This window comes from Patiria miniata, unplaced genomic scaffold (assembly GCF_015706575.1).
Source record: "Patiria miniata isolate m_02_andy unplaced genomic scaffold, ASM1570657v1 HiC_scaffold_3, whole genome shotgun sequence".
Classification (NCBI taxonomy): Eukaryota; Metazoa; Echinodermata; class Asteroidea; order Valvatida; family Asterinidae; genus Patiria; species Patiria miniata.
Genome location: NW_024037069.1, coordinates 26,412,568 through 26,430,501, shown reverse-complemented (window position 1 = coordinate 26,430,501; position 17,934 = coordinate 26,412,568). Strand labels below are relative to the sequence as shown.

The 17,934-nt window shown below is 41.9% G+C and overlaps 1 protein-coding gene across 1 annotated transcript; it reads left to right on the top strand.

Moving 5' to 3' along the window:
- The first annotated feature begins 1,118 nt into the window (after window positions 1-1,118).
- On the top strand, window positions 1,119-9,521 carry LOC119738809 (BTB/POZ domain-containing protein kctd15-like). Its single transcript, XM_038213771.1, has 2 exons — window positions 1,119-1,913; window positions 7,621-9,521. Exon 2 carries the CDS (start codon window positions 7,627-7,629, stop codon window positions 8,410-8,412), a length of 786 nt encoding a protein of 261 aa, XP_038069699.1. The 5' UTR covers window positions 1,119-1,913; window positions 7,621-7,626; the 3' UTR covers window positions 8,413-9,521.
- Window positions 9,522-17,934: the final 8,413 nt, after the last annotated feature.

Genomic DNA, 17,934 nt, shown 5'->3' with positions numbered 1-17,934 from the left:
TTGGGATTTGCATTTTACGTAGAATTTTCCAGTCAATAATCCTGACTAGGCGTAAAACTACAGTTATTTAGGCCGATTTTTTTTCGAGGTCAGCTGGAAGAAAAGTTTGATTGTTTTACAGTCAAATCTTAACACAAATAAGAATACAGCTTGAGTCGGAAAAACAAATGGAAGTATTCCTCATCAGATTTTCTCCATCAAATATGTCTCTACTTCTCAACATTATTGTTTGCCTCTTAGTAAAGACTCGACATCAATCGATCACAGAGGACCGCTAACTATTTGTGATCAGTCTGATATCGTTGCTGCTCAATTGATGCCAGATTCAGCCCTCGCTAAAACTTAAACACCGTGACTTGTTTCAGGTCATCCGTTTGTAGATAATTTCTTGCCAGTCGTTGCCGAGTCGTTGCACCCCCTGGCTACTCATTAATATTTTGGAGGCCTTTGCCTGTATATCCTTTGGATTAATGTCCCTTTCTTCAACTCGGCTGTGGGGCTTATTTTGTTTATGCAATGATGGCGCACATGTAAAATAGGACGTCGCACTAACGGCGATTACTTGGGGGCGTTGCCACCTTAAGGCCCCTCCCACCTATATTACTCCAATCTAATTATTGGGTTAAATAAACCTCAAATTGTCCAATGGTTTGTTTTTTAACACGTCTCGTATGAGTATTGTAGTTATTATTATTGTGGTTTTTTTTACTTATACTATGGTATACCCCAAAAACTGACAGACACAAATAAAACAACAACAAAATATACTAAATACAGATAGCTTACAGATGACCGAATTATAACTGATACTGTAAAAGCAAATTATTATGAGTCATTCATATTTTTATAGTCCAAATTATTTCCCTCATTTTAATCATGTTGAGCTGTCTAGCTTAGAGCAACATCAAATGGTTGTAATTGAGACAGATATCTATCGCAGATTCGGTCGCCGGCATACATCTCAGATGTGTCCTTTCTGCTGATTTCATAAGAATTCTAGAGGTGTCCTGAGGGTCACTGTGCCCAAAATGAAATAAAGAAAACCGGGGAATCATAGATACATACATGCACAATGAATTGGCGGGGGCGCTATACGCAAAGGGGGGATAAGTTCCAGGCTTTACGCGCTCTTAAAAATGCTGGACAAGTGAGAGCTTTCTGTTTGGTTCTATCCTTTAACCGAGTTTCGCCCGGGGCCAAATCCGCTGTGAAATATTCAAGCCTTCCAACAGGGCCAGGCTGTGCAGTGAGTGACTCGGACCCGCAGATAGCCCGCAGGCACCAATCAAGCGCAGAGAGAAGAGGCATTCAAGCAATGAATGGATCACGGCCTCATAAGCACGGTTCCCACCGCCATTCTCCCTGTACATGTCCATGGAATCCGGCTCTCTCTTCTCTCCCTGGACTCCTCAGTCGACCGTGCAACTACCAGTACACCTCACCCGTCACCGCGAGGGGCCAGCGCCTGCCTCGTTCACGGTCCTCCGGAGAACACACCAATCCCTCTAACATCCTGTTTCCCTCCTCTAAGGCACGTCCAACCTGTCTGGTTTTCTCAGCAACAAAATCAAAAGGAACTTGGAAGGGGAAAAATATTCGTCACCGGCCAACCCTTTTTACCTCCGGACTGTAAGCCTATACACTTTAATATAAGCAACAACTGCAGTGTGTGTATTGTTGTTCGCCGTAAGAAAAGGAACAGGCATACCCTGGGGCAACTTTTGTAATTATGTCACATCTCACGAGGTTTGAATAGCGCGTGATGCCCAGCAGCACTTTCCATCGCCACTGGCGCACTATTTTCACCGTCGCCATCGCTGCACTAGCCACACTCGGCAGTTTTTCCCCAGATTTTCACCAGTTTACCATGGTTTTCGGAGCCTGAGAGCACCAGAACGTGGATCCAACGAAAGGTAAGTGCCGTTGGTTCCCAGTTACCGTAGTTTTGGGGAGCGGCAACGGACCGTGGACCCCCTGTAGAACCTTCCATTTTTATAGGAGGTAAAACAGCGCGACTGCGCCTGTTCAAAAACATGTGTGGCTTTGCGCTAGACATGGCGTGACTGAGAGCTTATCGTTGCAATGGAGAGACTGCGGGGCCGCATACAAACATTTACCGCTCGAGTCCCTGCACAGTTTCGCTGCTGAAAAGATCGATTTTTGTTGTCGGCTGTTTCGCTATTTCCGCCTACATTTCCCCTTTCGTGCTTCGACACTGTAGCAAACGTCTTTTGTGTTTGTAAATCTGACCATGACAGTCATGAAACACAGTACGATCGTTTCTGTACACAAACGTACGCGTGTCGAGTACATGTAACACCCGTGCACATGTCAACTTGAAGTGAAAAAGGTAAATTGACGCGCGGCATGCTTAGTTGGCATGGAGGTCGTATCACGTTTACAACCATTCGCGAAATTGTTTCTTCGTTCTATCATGGTTATTCCATCAAAATTTATGTCGCAATGATTGTGTGAATTGTGGAAGTTTTACAATGTACTAATTTTGATTAGGCTACATGACGTTTAGGCCGACTGCAATTCTTTCCATGTATGGTGTTGCGTCGAATTTATGAAGTAAACCTCCATGTTATGGTGGTTGATTGGAGCATTGGAGTTATTGTACCTGTAACCGGCAATTTGTCACTGTTTAGTCCTTGTGGCATATCCGGGTTAGACGGGGAAGACAGGAGCCAATATGTGAACCAACTGAAAGCATGATAAATTGATATGATATGACTATTTTTGGAATTAAGCCTTGACCATACTCACGACGATAATCACAGTTCTGGTTTGGGTAGCCGCATGCCCCCTCCCCTCCCAAAATACTGCAATTTTGTCTCTGCGCCTCAAAATTACTTGCCGAAAATAACAAATGTGGAATTAATAACAAAAGCAGTACAGTCCAATCGTGTTTATGTCACGGTGGATATCATACGACAGTATATTGTCATGATATTACCACAGACCAAACGATCCAATGATGAAACAAAACAGGAATTATTCCTATAAAAAATGTTATCTGCTGCGTACTATTGTATATATGCAAAATGCCCAAGGCAAGGTTGGTACAAAATTTAAGCAACGTGTATATTTGGTTTCGATATACTCGTCCGATTTTCGAAACGATATATGTATTTTTTTATTTTGGGATTCCCCTAAACATTTTGGGTTTGCCGATGTACGATCAGCCTCGTACACAGGCGTACAAACTTGGACGTTCTAGATTTTAACTGGTACACAATGAGCTATTAATTATGACAAAATAGTTCTGCCTCCGGTTACCCTACCTACTCTATTTTGACAGCCCCTACCCTAATTTTTGGGGGGAGAAATGAGGAAAAACCCCGAGAACCATCAATTACTACCTTTTACCCTTGACTACACGCAGACACCTCCTTATGATCGTACACCAAAAAATTGACAAAAAAAATAAATAAAAAATTACCTACCTATACCTTCCCTTTTATTCATATGCCATGTAATCGGAAGCAGAACATTTTTTTTGGCCTGACCATGATTTCAGATTTTAAAACATTTAAAGGCAATTACTTGTTTTATTATTATTCAGATTTATTTTGCTTTCTTGCTTGTTGCTGGCCACATTTGTATGCATGTCGATATCGCATCGTGACCCCTGGCTATCAGATATCACGGTGTCGTCAAACAACATACTTTATGATGTCTCGCTTATGTGTTATTGAATTGAAATAGTCTTTCTACGTTTTTAGCACCATTAGAGTGACTTTATCAAGTTGGAAACTGGAATAAATGGCGAAAAATTAATTTTGTAGAGTGACAGATCGGCAAATATAAAATTGGGGACCTCTTTTGTGTGACTTCTAGGACCAAAATTTACGTCCCTGCTTGTGTATTGAACCAGTGGCTGTGAAATTGGAAGAAAACAACACCAGCAAACTATCTGGGCTGTCTGACAGATTGAGTAGAGCACGCGTCGTCGTTTGTAACTTGTCCCAGGTGGGGAATCGAATAAATGTCAGGCGTTCGTAATACGAAATGACACCCGTCATTGTATTGGCTCAGTGAGCTCTCATGGCCTAAAGAGGGCGCTCCTTATGTACACATTGCCTTGCTTGATATTTTTTATTTACCTTCTCAGTGAAATAGTTTATTTGTATTTTTTTTTTGGAGGTTGCGGTTCAATTTGAACACCCTTGAAAAAACTTGGTCAACATGACGAGTTCTTGAAAAGTGGCTGAAAATCAAGTCGCTGAAAGCACACGCTGGTCGTTTCAGCTTTCGACTCACATTATCATTCACCGTTGGTAAACCGACTAGAAATATACCCTTTTTTTAAATTGCACCCTGCTGACCCGAACTTAGCTGACAGTCAAGTTTACGAAACATTTCCCTGTCAATTTGACGAAACCCATATGGATGTTTAAAGTGTGTTTACAACGATCCACCTTGCTTTGGATACTTCTTGTATGGGTATACACTCAACCAAAAAAGAAAGTCCCCCCCTTCCAATACTTTTTTGTCTAACTCAAAAACTACTTAGCACCTCTCGCTCAAATAACGACTAATCAGTACGGAAATTCCTAAGCAATCCAGCCATACTCTTTATTTGGCCCAAAACGGTGATAACGTGTACGAATTTATGCAATTTATAACAAATGATACCGAAAACAGTTGCACTTTTGTATACGTGCATGTTGTGGTTCACACCCACCTTGCACGAAAAGTGCAACATTTTTTTCGGTACTACTTGTCATAAATTGCATAATTTTGTACACATTATCACTGTTTTCGGCCAAACAAAGAGTATGGTCGGATTGCTAAGGAATTTCTGTACTGATCAGTCGTAATTTGAGCAAGATGTGCCCAGTAGTTTTTGAGTGAGACAAAAAAGTATTAAGGGGACTTTCTTTTTAGGTTGAGTGTACTATTGGATACATCAGCCCACTGAGATCTCAAGATCTGCTTTTGTATAGCGCGAATGAGCCGACGTTTTCATTATTTGTCAACTTTTTAAAATATAAATAGGAGCGATTTCAGTGTCGATTGGTACGAACCCAGAATCGTGCATAATTGCCAAATCTCAGGACACGAAGTAGGTAACCAGGGAAATCATCCACATTCGTAAATCAAATCAGTAGAATTTGATCTTTGTCTTGAATCTATTTCAGTTATTCATTTTTGACGACTCAAAGGAAAAACTATTAAAAAGATTACGTCAGCTAAGTTAATTGATGTTAAGTATAAGTTAATTGAAGTAGGAAGAAATTGTGACAGTTTTGTTTTAGCATTCCAGACGTAATCATTTCACATGATGGTTTTGCATTACGGTCAAGAAAATACTCCGTGTATAATAAGCTATGTCTCAATTTCCTGGTAGTTTCATGTGATTCTTTGGATTTAATGAAATAAACTTCAAGTATAATATTCTGTTTAGCCTATTTTGAACAGAAATTGTCACATTATCCAGCGTCATCCAAAATTCATGCAGAGAACCGCGAACATAGCTACACGGCTGCGTTTATTTCTGATAACAGTTGACATACATTGATATCTGAATGAAAATAGTTCCAAAACCTAAAATGTTCTGACATAATACAAAACAAATCTTGAATACATAAATTCCTGTCTTTTGCAAAGTGATGGAAAGCTAGTGCAATTGTGTTGACGTAAATTGACTGACTGACTGACGGACTGACTGAGTGACCTTGTCGTGGTTTTTTATCATTTCGTAATTTATTGGTACATTAGATCGCTTTCTGGTTCGCGCATTTGATTTCAATTTAAATTTTCTCGTTATTTAGTCAATAGAAATGGAAACAACATCACCGAAGTTAGCTTTGTGGCTACTCACTAACAATCTGTCGCTATTTTCGCATCAATCAAAGAGGCATTTGTCGCTGATTTTGGCTGCAAATCCCCCCATTCATAACGATGGTTATTATTCATTTGTGTAAACCGTTTCTTTCTTTGTCGGCTTATACAGCCACCTTCACAAGAAGCCATGCGCCCTACTTTTTTTCCGAGGCAAGCAGATCATGTATCGTGACGCGTGACTCTGTGCCGACTCTCGCCAGAATTCTTTCAAACAACCCCCCTTTTGACGGCCGCGCGATATCCTTTTTGTCCCGTCTATTCTTACGAAGTCCCTGCCACCGCCGCAGCAATTCGCCCCCGGCGACCCCCGGGGCTGCTCGGCGGTGTCAGTTGCCGATCCCGCTCGCACCTTATTTGCCAGGGTGGGTCGCAAACTAGTCCGTTACCCTGCTTCTTTGTACGGAGACAATGACGCTATCCGCAGACAACATCTGGCAACTGTTTCTATTTTTTTCTCGGCGTTTTCATAACTGCTGGTTTAGCGGCGGTTGAAACTGTTGGTTATCCACCCAATTCTTGAGCAGCTGGTGGAGTGTCTCGCCTGGGACGATTCCCCATGGTTGTCAAACATGCACAAAAGGCTGAATCAACTATTTTTTCTACCACAAAGTCGATCACCGTTGGCACCAATGAGTTTGGGAGGCCCTTCGGAGATACTAGTGTAGGCCTTTACCTACCCGTATTACCCGTTTCATTAACTTTAAGAATGCGCACTCGCTAAATCCAAACGTGACTGAATGACGTGAAAGGCGCCGCACATAAATAACCATAAGCAACAGTCTTTCATGGCAGTCTCAAAACGCCCCCCCCCCCCCAGTTTTGTTGTTGTTGAAATTTGTGTACGGATGAAAAACGTACCTTGACGTACATTTATCATAGGAAAAGCATTGAATTTTGGAGAGGGGTTCAAATATTGAAATTGGTGAGATTGTAAGATTGTACAACAAATTTTATCCATCTGCACATGTATCTTTTAAAAAAAATCTGGTTTCTGTTACAACCGCGAATTAAGCTGGGGTGTACCTTTTATGTAAATATCACTGTCGTTTTGAGGGTCGGGCGTCGTTTGCAAAAACAAACATTTTCGTAGTAATCATTGCACTCTACAGATTCTTTTTATTTTTTTTCCCAAATGATAAGATTACTTTGTATTTTAAATATTACCAACATTGTTTTCTACCCATGATTGATATTGGATGGAGGATGCAGTTGGTGACAAGTGATAAACTCCGCCAATTGAGTGCAACCTTAAATGTCCCGGGTTGGATTTGACCCGGAACTTATAATGGGTCATACTTGACCTTACATGTTTCTGGGTCAAATTGGCATGTGTCTTGGCCAGAATGGTACTTCGCTTGATCATTTTCCCGGTCAAAGTGCAACATTAGCTAAAGTGTCATTTTGACCCATAAAAGTGCCATGTTTGACCCTGGAAAGTATCAGGTCAAGTATGACCCGTATTCCGGGTCACATCTGACCTACAATCTGTAGAATAGTGCACCACAATGTGGCATTCCATTGGTCTTGGATGTTAACCCTTTTTGGAACTATTTTTTGTACTAACATAATTCTTATTTCCCAACTTATTGAAGTGCAATCCCCGCTGAAGTCATTTTAATCTTACTGAGAGCAAAAACAGGAGTTACTCAGTTGTTAAATGGTGCGTTCTTGGCGAAGACAACTCGACCAAACAGAGACTGCATTAGAGATACTTTTGCATCTCGTTTATTTCGACCTGATTTGATATGAGTTCATTGAATCTTACAGGTGTACATGCCGACCATATCGCCATTAACGATGTCATCCTTGTCTCCGACTCCATCGGGATCGGGTACTCCGCCACCAGGTCATGGCCACGGTCTACCACGTGTGGCTCCCAACAGCCGCTTCAACGCTCCTGTCCACATCGACGTAGGCGGCCAGATCTACACCTCGTCCCTGGAGACACTGACCCACTTTCCGGAGTCCAAGCTGGCCAAGCTCTTCAACGGCTCCATCCCCATCGTGCTGGACAGTCTCAAACAGCACTACTTCATCGACAGGGACGGCCACCTCTTCCGCCATATCCTCAACTTCATGCGCACCTCGCGCCTGATCCTGCCAGACAACTTTGGCGAGTTCGAGGCGCTCTACGAGGAGGCCCGGTTCTACGAGATCGCCGAGATGGTGGAGGCGCTGGAGAACTACAAGATGTCCACAACCAAGACCCGAGGGGAGAAGACCATCAAGACGGAGAACGGGCTTGGCAACGAGTGCATCATCGTACACACCACCCCCGACTGCGGTGAGCGCATCAGCCTGAGCGGGGACAAGGTCTTGATCCATGAGATCTTCCCTGAAGTCGGCAGTGTCATGTGCAACTCCACCAGCGCCGGTTGGACCCAGGAGTCCAACCACGTCATCCGGTTTCCTCTCAACGGCTTCTGCAAGCTGAACACGGTGCAGGTGCTGCAGCGGCTGCTCCACTGCAACTTCATCGTCATCGCCTCTAGTGGTGGGGGAATCGAAGGCTCCCAATTCAGCGAGTATGTCATGTGCCGGAAGTACTCCGGATGCTAGAAACCGGTGAGCATTGGGAAAGTTTTCAGAGACTAAAAACGCCGCGGTAAGAAATGGTCTCATCGGCAATCACTTTATTTCTTGCACAACATTATGTTTTCTCATTACTATTCAGCATTAACACTTACACGTTACAAACTAATAATTGCAAAGACTCTATATGTAACACATAACAGATTTTGGTATATTCTTCATTTTTTGGGGGGGGGGGACGAAAAGATGTACAACGTATGAACAACATGTAAGACAATAGTGCGCATTCTTAAATTGGATGGAAATTCTAATTGGATCGAAATTCTTATATATTTTTAAGGGACGTTTTGGCAAGAGGGTGTAACTGACATATGTAAGGTTTCAGAAAATATTTTATACTGGAAAGTTAAGCCCAATGTCATCATCAACTTAAGTCCTCTGTCTATTGATGCTGTACAAACAAAGCGTTTAAAAGCGCGATATGCAAATCTTCCACATGTCATCTCTGGCAAATTAGTATATCTTTAATAAGTGCAGGGTTTACTTTTCCTGCACCTATTGCAGTGAAAACACAACACTTTTTCTCATTTCGTATTGAATCGTCGAAAGATGCATTTCTAGATGCCACTGTTGCAAGATTTGATATCTTGGGAATTTTAAGCTTTTAAACATTTTTGGACTTCTTTCGACCTACAAGTTTTGAACACTCGAATTATGTTTTTAAGTTAATGACTGCGAATGTTTGTGCGAACGATACACTCTTTTGCCAAAATCTCAGCAAATCCTTCATGTCAATTGGATTGCCTGCCTTCTTCCTTTTTGGGGTTCTTGGTTTCAACCTTTTGCATTAATTCCTGTGTTGCCTTTTTGGTTACATTTTTGTCTTCAACAATGTATATTGATATTAATATATAAGCTTTATAAAATGTACATAAAAGTAAATTTGAAGTAGGTGTAGTTTAACAGAAATTCTGTACAGGAAACTTTAACAAGCCAGCTCTAATTTTTGACTAATATAGAAGTTTGGAGCAAGACACGTGTTACTCGGTTGTATATAGCCAGACCTGTTTTATGTTAAGAAGTGGTATAAGAAAATAATAGACATCGATTTTCAAGAAGATGTGAAAACTCCAAAATTGCTTGTATGAAAGTGTGCTTGTAAAAAGAGTCTGCGATCAAATTTTGGAATTTAATTTTTGCCTCGAAACCGAGAATCTCGCTCCCTTCTTGTGCTGAATTCCGCAATGTCCAATACAGTGGCTTAGTACTAGCCTTGGTTTTCCTGAGTAGGAATTTATCTAATGGGGTTGCGATAAGGAAAACAAGCTCTTTCGAAGACTTGTTGAATGAAGTCGGTCGGATAGGTGGCGTAACATATGAGAGTACAGATTGAGACCACTGAACCAATGGTTCGGTCCTTGGTCAATCAATAGGCAATCTGGTCTTGTGTTTCCCAGATTGTACTCATCCATTTCATAGTGCTAGGTCCTTCAGCCTGCCATAGCTCAGTGCTGTGATCCGAGGGAATGCATACATGACTCACAATGTAAGCCATGTTTATCGGCCTTACGATACTGAGGGGATTTCCGCCTTACATTGGATCGATATCACCCCCTACGTAAATGTTTTCCTTCACCGAGAAACGTGTTTTTCTTCGCGGCAATGGGAAATGGACCAGTGCTGTGCTATGGCTTGTTGATCCATTTTGTGCGCTTGAGCCTAACGGGTTAAAAAAAGAGCTTGTTTTTCCCCCACAGGTTTGGACATGATAAGGGTGGAATTATTGATGGTGCAATGATAATTCCATATAATTGAATGGGGAGAGCAGATTGCATGAGTTGCTCTTAGATTGTATTGATATCGATGCAGAGTTAAAGTTGTGCATTTAAGAACAAGAGCAGTGGATAGCATAACGCTCAAGTAACTTTTACATGCAGACTGTTTAAATTCGGCAAATTCCAAGTCAACAGTGACCTGAGAAGATCCATTTTAATTAAAGATGATAGTAAAAATTAAAGATTATAGTAAAAACAGTGGAACATTGTTAGAATATCTGCTGAGATATTCTGTATTGAAATAATATTTCAGACACTTCAGTGATCACAATTGCGTAATTACAACTCATCATGTAGGCCTACTACTTAATTATGTCCATACTGATCATTAAAGTGTGCTATTTTGTCAAGCCCACGAACTGTCCAATCACCGAGCTGCAAACGTTAATGGCGCGTAATTTGCATAAGAAGGCGGAGTCAAAGTGCGCAATAGAAGTTGGAACGAGGACGACAAAAAGGGAAATGGGGACTTGACCTCAGCTCTTGATAACTGTTGAAGTGCTTCAGCAACTAATAGTTGTCAAGAATCTGTGTACACAATCTTGTTATCTTGTTCAATAGGCCCTATTATGTTGTCACACACCGGGTTTTTTTTTACCGTATATCTGGAGATGTATATGCTTCATTTACAACATCAGTGACAAAGATATTATGTAGTTGCTCTTCTTCCAAATTGTTGAAGGATTAGAGAAACTGCGATGCAATTTCATTAACGGGAAACATTTGCATAATATAATGCATAAATGTTTACTGCGTGACAATAAACCAATCCAAGCTGACCTTACAAATCCCTGGATTTATATCAAACCTATAGGGTTTAGGGCTGAGGGGAAACAAGTAGTTTGCGTCTCTAAAATCCCTGTTAATGTGAGAGAAATATATGACGGGAAATGATGAGCAAATAACAAGTAAGCAGTTTACAGGTATAATGCTCTTGGTTAATGACACGTATTATTGTCAACTTTGGTAGTGTAGGCCTATCTTGATAATAAGTAATTCCTCACTGCTCCGCCTCGAAGCAGATAATTATTGTGACCGTGCCAGAGAGCATGTTGTGATAATAGATTCGCTGGTCCCCACCGCCCTATCCAAGGAGCTGGGTACCACCAACCACTTTCAACTGTGGCCGTGTGCGAATTACTTGGCTGCGGCTGCTGCCACTTCCCATAGACCCGTGTGTAATTTCAAGCAGTGTAGCGAAGTAATTCGGACACGTCCTCTCATTAGACGGACGGTTTAAAAAGGAATATACATCATTTGCTTTTGCTGTAATTTTCAGAAATGGATGGAATTGGGGGGTTGGAAACATATAGCAAATATAGTTACACTGACTTTTTTGAGGTTTTGGGTTCGAAAATGCTATAAAAACCAAGAAAAACAATCATTTTCCTGTAGTCTGGTTCCCTGACTCCATATAAGAAGAAACAGAGCAGTTTACATACATTGGGGAATTGTAAGGTCCGGGAGCCAGTCTAGCTGGCTTGTACCCGTCCATAGGTGTGTAATCGATTGCAAACAAGTGCGATGGTCAATTGGGGCCAGTATTTGAGAAAAAAACCAGTTTTTTTCCAACGCTGGTCGGCCGACCAGCGTTGGAAATTGATACAAAAATACCACTTTTCTTGAAAATGACAGTATACCAGGTGCCATGATTTTACAGGATGCTTTACACTGTCATTCACTAACAGTCCAGCAAGGTATTTCAAAATGATTTGGTAGTTTTATTTTTTGATGTTTGCAAATGTTGTATTTTCCCTTTCCGATGACCTGGGTCAACTTTTTGAGTTCTTATTGGACGAATTTTAGTTGTCATGGTGACCCAGTTCAACGCTTCCGTGTGCGCATGACGCGTGCCCACGGAATGTACGCACAGCAAGTGCCCAACCAACAATGCTTTGCGAATCTGCGTTTCCTTCATAATATTTCATGAAAACGGATTAGCGTTCACCAGCGCCCCCTGGATAGGCGGTGGGGACGAGGGAGCGTTTTTTTTAGTGTGGAAAACCGCGTAAAATGTTGCACAATAATTTGCATAATTGCCTCCCCCCCCAAAAAAAAATGTTTAAAGACAGAAGCTTAATGGAATCGGATCTAAAGAAAAAAGGATTTTTTCTATATCTTCCTTTGCCAGTTTTGTTATACATACTTTTCATGGCAGTTTGAATTAAAACTTTATAGGAGGTAACATGAAAGCTCATATGCGTCGTAGTTAAATAAATGGGATAATGCTGGGTTTGGGGCTTATGATGAACAACTGTCAATATTCTTAATGATTTGTAATTGTGTTTTCAAAATAATCATTAGTTGCATTAACACAGACTAGTAAGAAACTTTCACATTCGTATATAGGCCTAACCAAATGTTGTCAGCTTTCCCCTTTCTTTACAGTTTAAAAAACAGAAAATGGATTTAAAAAGACTGGTCAAACAGTAGTCAGTGATCATTTGACTAAAAGGCTTCACTTCTGTTGCTTCCTTCTAGCCGCTTGGTATTGTAAATTATGTCTTCATACTGATTTGCATAAATGTGCATTAAGAGGCAGATATCAAAATGTTACTTTGTATCACGTGCACATAAAATGATTATAAACACTACCTGTATACCTTTATTTCCGTGGTAATTAGTCTGTGGCTATTTTGTCTCTCCCAGAGTGTGATTCGAGCGGTAATCTGATCCCTCCTGCGTTCCATTAATTGGCTATGAACGTTTCATGAAGAGATCGTTGTGGGGGACGGTGGGCTGTAATCCAGGGGTTGATCCCAGCGTAGGGCCCGGCGAATCCACACCGTCTCATTTCGTTGGCGCTCAGTTCGCCCGAGCCCATAGTCAGTCGCTTCCGTAGACTTGATCCCCTGTCTGTGCTTACGATGACGGGTCGGTACTTTCATCTCGCAGCACTGCAGGACATCCCAAGCACTTTACCATCGCCGTGGCATTAGTGTCTCTTTCTTCCCCTAAAACCAGGTTCCTCTTTCCCTCATCTTCACCGAACTATATTTTTTATTTTTCTCCCAAAGTTTTCCCTCCGGCTTACTGTGTCATGTATAGTCCACAACGCGGGGATCGTGCTTAGATTTTTTTTTTCTGAGAGTGTCGGTGCGATGTCTTTCATGTAAGTGATCAACCACAATAATGACCACTTAATGATAACATGTAGATGGCCTTAAAAAAAATCCCCATAATTCTGCCACTCTGAGCGTTTTATTTCATTAAAGTATGATTTGACCTGGCGGCGTGTCCTCAATCCCATGGACAGGCACAAATATATAAACTTTCTTGGGGATAACTTTTCCAAAGTACGTTGAGTCTGCAGAGGCTTACAAACTAATGAGAATTCGATATCCCTGTTAAATTAAGCAAAATTGTATCTTCTGGTATAGAGGGATTGCATTCAGCAGCCATCTTGGAGGTGTGTTTTGTTTTGTTAATTCATTAACAATGAATGCGCAAGAGGTCTACGCATGCGCATCCTCATTGAACAAAGGCACACAACTCAAAGATGGCCGCAGTGCAAACGATCTATTCACTTCAACGCAAGAACTGTTTTACCCATTTACAGAGATTTATTTCTAACTATAACGATTTTTTTTGGTATAGGTAGATGAGATAACTAGTACATCCGCTTTAAGTTTTTGACCTTGGCCTACCAAACTCTGTCCATGATTTACGGGGGGGGGGGGGGGGGAGGTTACAAATGGATGATGTTGTATTCACAGTCATACACATAGTTTTAACTGTGTGTCTTATAACGATTGCCTTGTATACGATGACGTTCCTCGTGTCTGTGGGGAAAATACACTTTGTTTCCGAGATCAAAATATGATTCTTATGTACTTGTGGGTTGTCTTGATTTGAAGAAAAAAGCCACACTCAAACCTTGGTCGCTAATCAGGCATTTTACAGATTCCGTGCCCTGGGTGTCTCGACCAGAAAAATCCTTGCGTCATGCGCCCTCCCCTTCCAAGATCCGGAGAAAAAAAATCAACGGTAAGTTATTTTACTGGATATCTGTCCTCCCATCCTGTGGGCCAAACTTCCTCCCTCTTCCTGTGCCCAGGGCCACGCCTCCTCCCCTTCCTGTCCCATGCAGCACACATGCGCGCCACGCCTCCCAGCACACTGGGGCGCCATCACAGTGCTTAAAGGTGCAGTGGCCAGCCAAATTGTACTTGTAATACTTTATTCACTCGAAGAAAAACATTTGATGAGTAAGTTCTTGTGCATAGGCCTACTAAAAATGAAAATACATTTCAGACCTCTCCCCCTTTTTTTTGGAAATCCAATTATTTTACAGACTCCAGTAGCCTATAAAGTCACTGCTTCATTAACTCGAAGTAAAACTTTTTTATGGCGCCTAAGTTGTGCGTACTTAAAAGAAAATAAATGGACAATTTTTCTTGAGATTCAATTATTTTAGAGTCTGAGTAGTCAACGAATTTTGAGAAAAACCTTGTACATGTTATCGCTTTTGAATTGGACAATTAAGAACTGGTACTCTGCATTTTGGCTGGTGCTCATTTCACATCTGCCACCATGTCAGTTGAACACCGAAAACTTCAAACTTGTTAAATTCATACTGTTTAAAGTGATCGTTGCTCAACACTTTGTTACTTGTATAATATTTTCCTCTTCATGTTACTACCTTGATATATTTGAGTGTATCTATAATTGGGTTTTACTTTTCATTTTGTGTCTGTGAACAATCTGTCCTTGATGAAGTGACTAGAGACACATGTCGGGCTGATTGTGTTTCTCCCCTACAAGTCTTCGCAGGTGTATTTTCGAGGCCCGTGTGTTTTTCATGCCCCGCCGTTCCCCAAACCTCTTCCCTTTCTTTAGTTTATTTCAGTGCCCGGCACAAAAGCATTCTTTTATCCCCAGGCAGGTATTAGTCATGTAGGCGGGAGAGAAAGGGGGGTATTGTGGGACAAGTGAAAGAAATTTCAAACGGGACCCCCGCAGTCAGCGGTGTCCAGGCAACTTGTTTGGATTAGACGGCTAACCCCGAGGCAACGCCCCAGGCTTGCGCTGGCTCGTACACAGCTTTCCAAAAAAAAATTACCATTAAGCGTCCTTGCCTGGCGGCTGCAAACCAGCTGGCTGATCAAAAACCTAAATCATGTCTGCAAAGACCGCCATATTCATCCATCATCTTTTCTTAACTGACTGCCCGGCCAAATTAACAAGTTTGTTTAGTACAAAAAGTTCCCTTTTCAACACAAAACAGCTTCTCTTCCCTGGGGTGTTTTTTTTTCGCGAATGTGTTTAAAATGTAACAAGGAAGTTTAGTAAGTAATGTGCACAGCAACGTGGATCCGATTTTGAAACAAAAACCAAATAACTCCATAGCCATAACCAATGAATTAAGAAAGTTAAGGGAGACTTGGACCATGCTTGGACAGCCAGAAAGGCCCGCTTGGCAAACAGCCACTCATCACACAGATGAATCAAAGAGTTGTCATCCACACAAAATAAAAAAAGAATAGTCGGCTGCAAAAAAGCGCCCGAGTGTAGCGGCCAGTCCAGGTTGTTGGCAAGGGCCCCTCTCCATCTGCAAAGCCGGTCGGATGATGAAGTTTACCTGAGGCTGTCACGTACCGGCTTAAGATGAGTTGGCGGAATGGCCTGCGGCTGCTTTTTTCCCCCCATACCAGGCTGGCCATTAATTTGACCGTATCAGGAATGCCAGGGGGCGGATACAAAGACTATTCCGATTTGCAGAAAGGGAGATCCGAGTAGTATAGAGCCCCGCCGCGGTTTTAGCCCGCATCAAATATAATATGAGAAAAAGATTTACCAAGATTCGATATCCTCTTGATCTGTGGAATATCATCCCCAAGAAAAGATTTGTTTTAAAATCGTAAGACGAATCTCTGTTACTTTTCCATTTTTTTTTTGGTGGCATTTCCCGAGACGGTTTAGAAATAACTCGACAAGCGCCGCCGCGCCGTTGCGACTGAAGTTACAGTATAAATATCAAACCATTCTCTGTGAAGCGTCAAGAGGCGGGAACCCGACAATAGGATCAGGTTCACCCAGGGAGTGGAAATTGAAAGAGGTCGCCTGCGTCAAACAATTCATCAATTTATTGAAAAGAGCTTGTTACCATGACAACGGTCATGGATCGGCTTTATCTAGTTATCCCTTTCATGGAGTCATATTAATATTACGTCCATTGGATGACTGTCTCCTGTTTTTTAAACAGTTGTTTAGATCAAGGACTCTGTTCAAATACTTCACCCTTCACATGATGGTAGGGCCTAAATGGAGCAAGACCGATATCGGGCAAGAAAATCTACACTAGTCCAGCCAAGGCATGGAGGGGGGAAAAGAGAGTAATCAGTATCACCACATTTCTCTCCCTTGCCGCCTCTGGCGCTCGTCTGCGCTAGCCCCGCGATCTAACTATACACCATATACAGGCTCAGGCTAAACTCCGAGGAGATATGCCCTGGCAAGGCCTCGCTCGGTTACTGAACCCGGGCCGTGCCGCTAGCAACCCCCGGGCCAGGACGACCCAGATTCGGCGTACCCGCTCAAATGCACGGCCCGGCTAAGGCTTGTTATTTTCTCCGGAGCGGCAAGAAACATACCCCGAGATCCGTGGGATAAAAAAGAGAGAGAGAAAGACATAAAAGTTCCTGGCAAGTTTTGATGTTAATCCGCGGCATGTTTTCGACCTGAATATTAAAACGTTGACATAATATCAAGTGACTAGAAAGTCACTTCTTGAGTTGCACTCGTTGGAAAAATATTTACCAGTGGAACAGAACTCTTGTCAGTTGTGTGAGAAAATACCAAATGATTTATTTCCAACCTTCAAAACTGCACACAGTTTAACATAAATACTTATTGTTTCAGCTAGTTGTCACTAGCACTACCAAAAACTCTGTACAGCTGAGCAATTTTATTTATGTCATTGTCAGCAGTAAGTTTCAATTCGTAGTTTGCGTTTTCACACTAATGATGCCGACTAATGATGCCGACTAGGATGCCAACGATAATTCGTGCAATGACAATGACGAAATGGCCAAGACATTATTAATGATGAAAAATGACGTTGACAATGGACATGCTGACAAAACGACACCACGACAACTGTGACAACCGTTGGGACACTATATACCCGAGGAGAGACAGTCTGGCCAAAAAGTTATGTGAGTAAAGACAAATTTTGGCTACGTCAAAAGGGACAACATTTACAGTGATGATATGAAATGATATTTTAATGAAATGTAATTCCCAAATTTCATTTTAATAAGACTCTATACACACCAGCCTTCTACTGCAACCCGGCTAGAAACGAGAGGATGTTTCCTCCCTCCGAGCCCGGGAAGATAAACGAGATTTAATGATTTAATTGCATCTGACGACAACTTGTCAGAAACATTTTGCAGTTTGCAAAAGAGAGTCACGACAGGTTTAATTGGAATCACTTTGCACGTGTCGGCCAGGATCAATGGGACGGTTGACAATGAAGAATGGTGCAGCCCCCGTGCTCTGAGCATGGATGACGCCCTCAGGGATGAAATGGGGGATCTCTACCTCAATGCTAAATCAGCAACTAAAATAAGTCAGCCTGCAGTTTTTTTTCTGTTGATGATAAATTTGACGGAGATTCCCAAGACGGAATAAACAAGGCAATGGAAGATTGCTGCCGGAGACAGTCCAGCACAACAGAGGATGGATTGGGAGGAGGAATTATGTGGAGGAT

Excerpts from the sequence above, each read along its gene's own strand:
- LOC119738809 (XM_038213771.1), top strand. The coding sequence starts at position 7,627 with ATGCCGACCATATCGCCATTAACGATGTCATCCTTGTCTCCGACTCCA.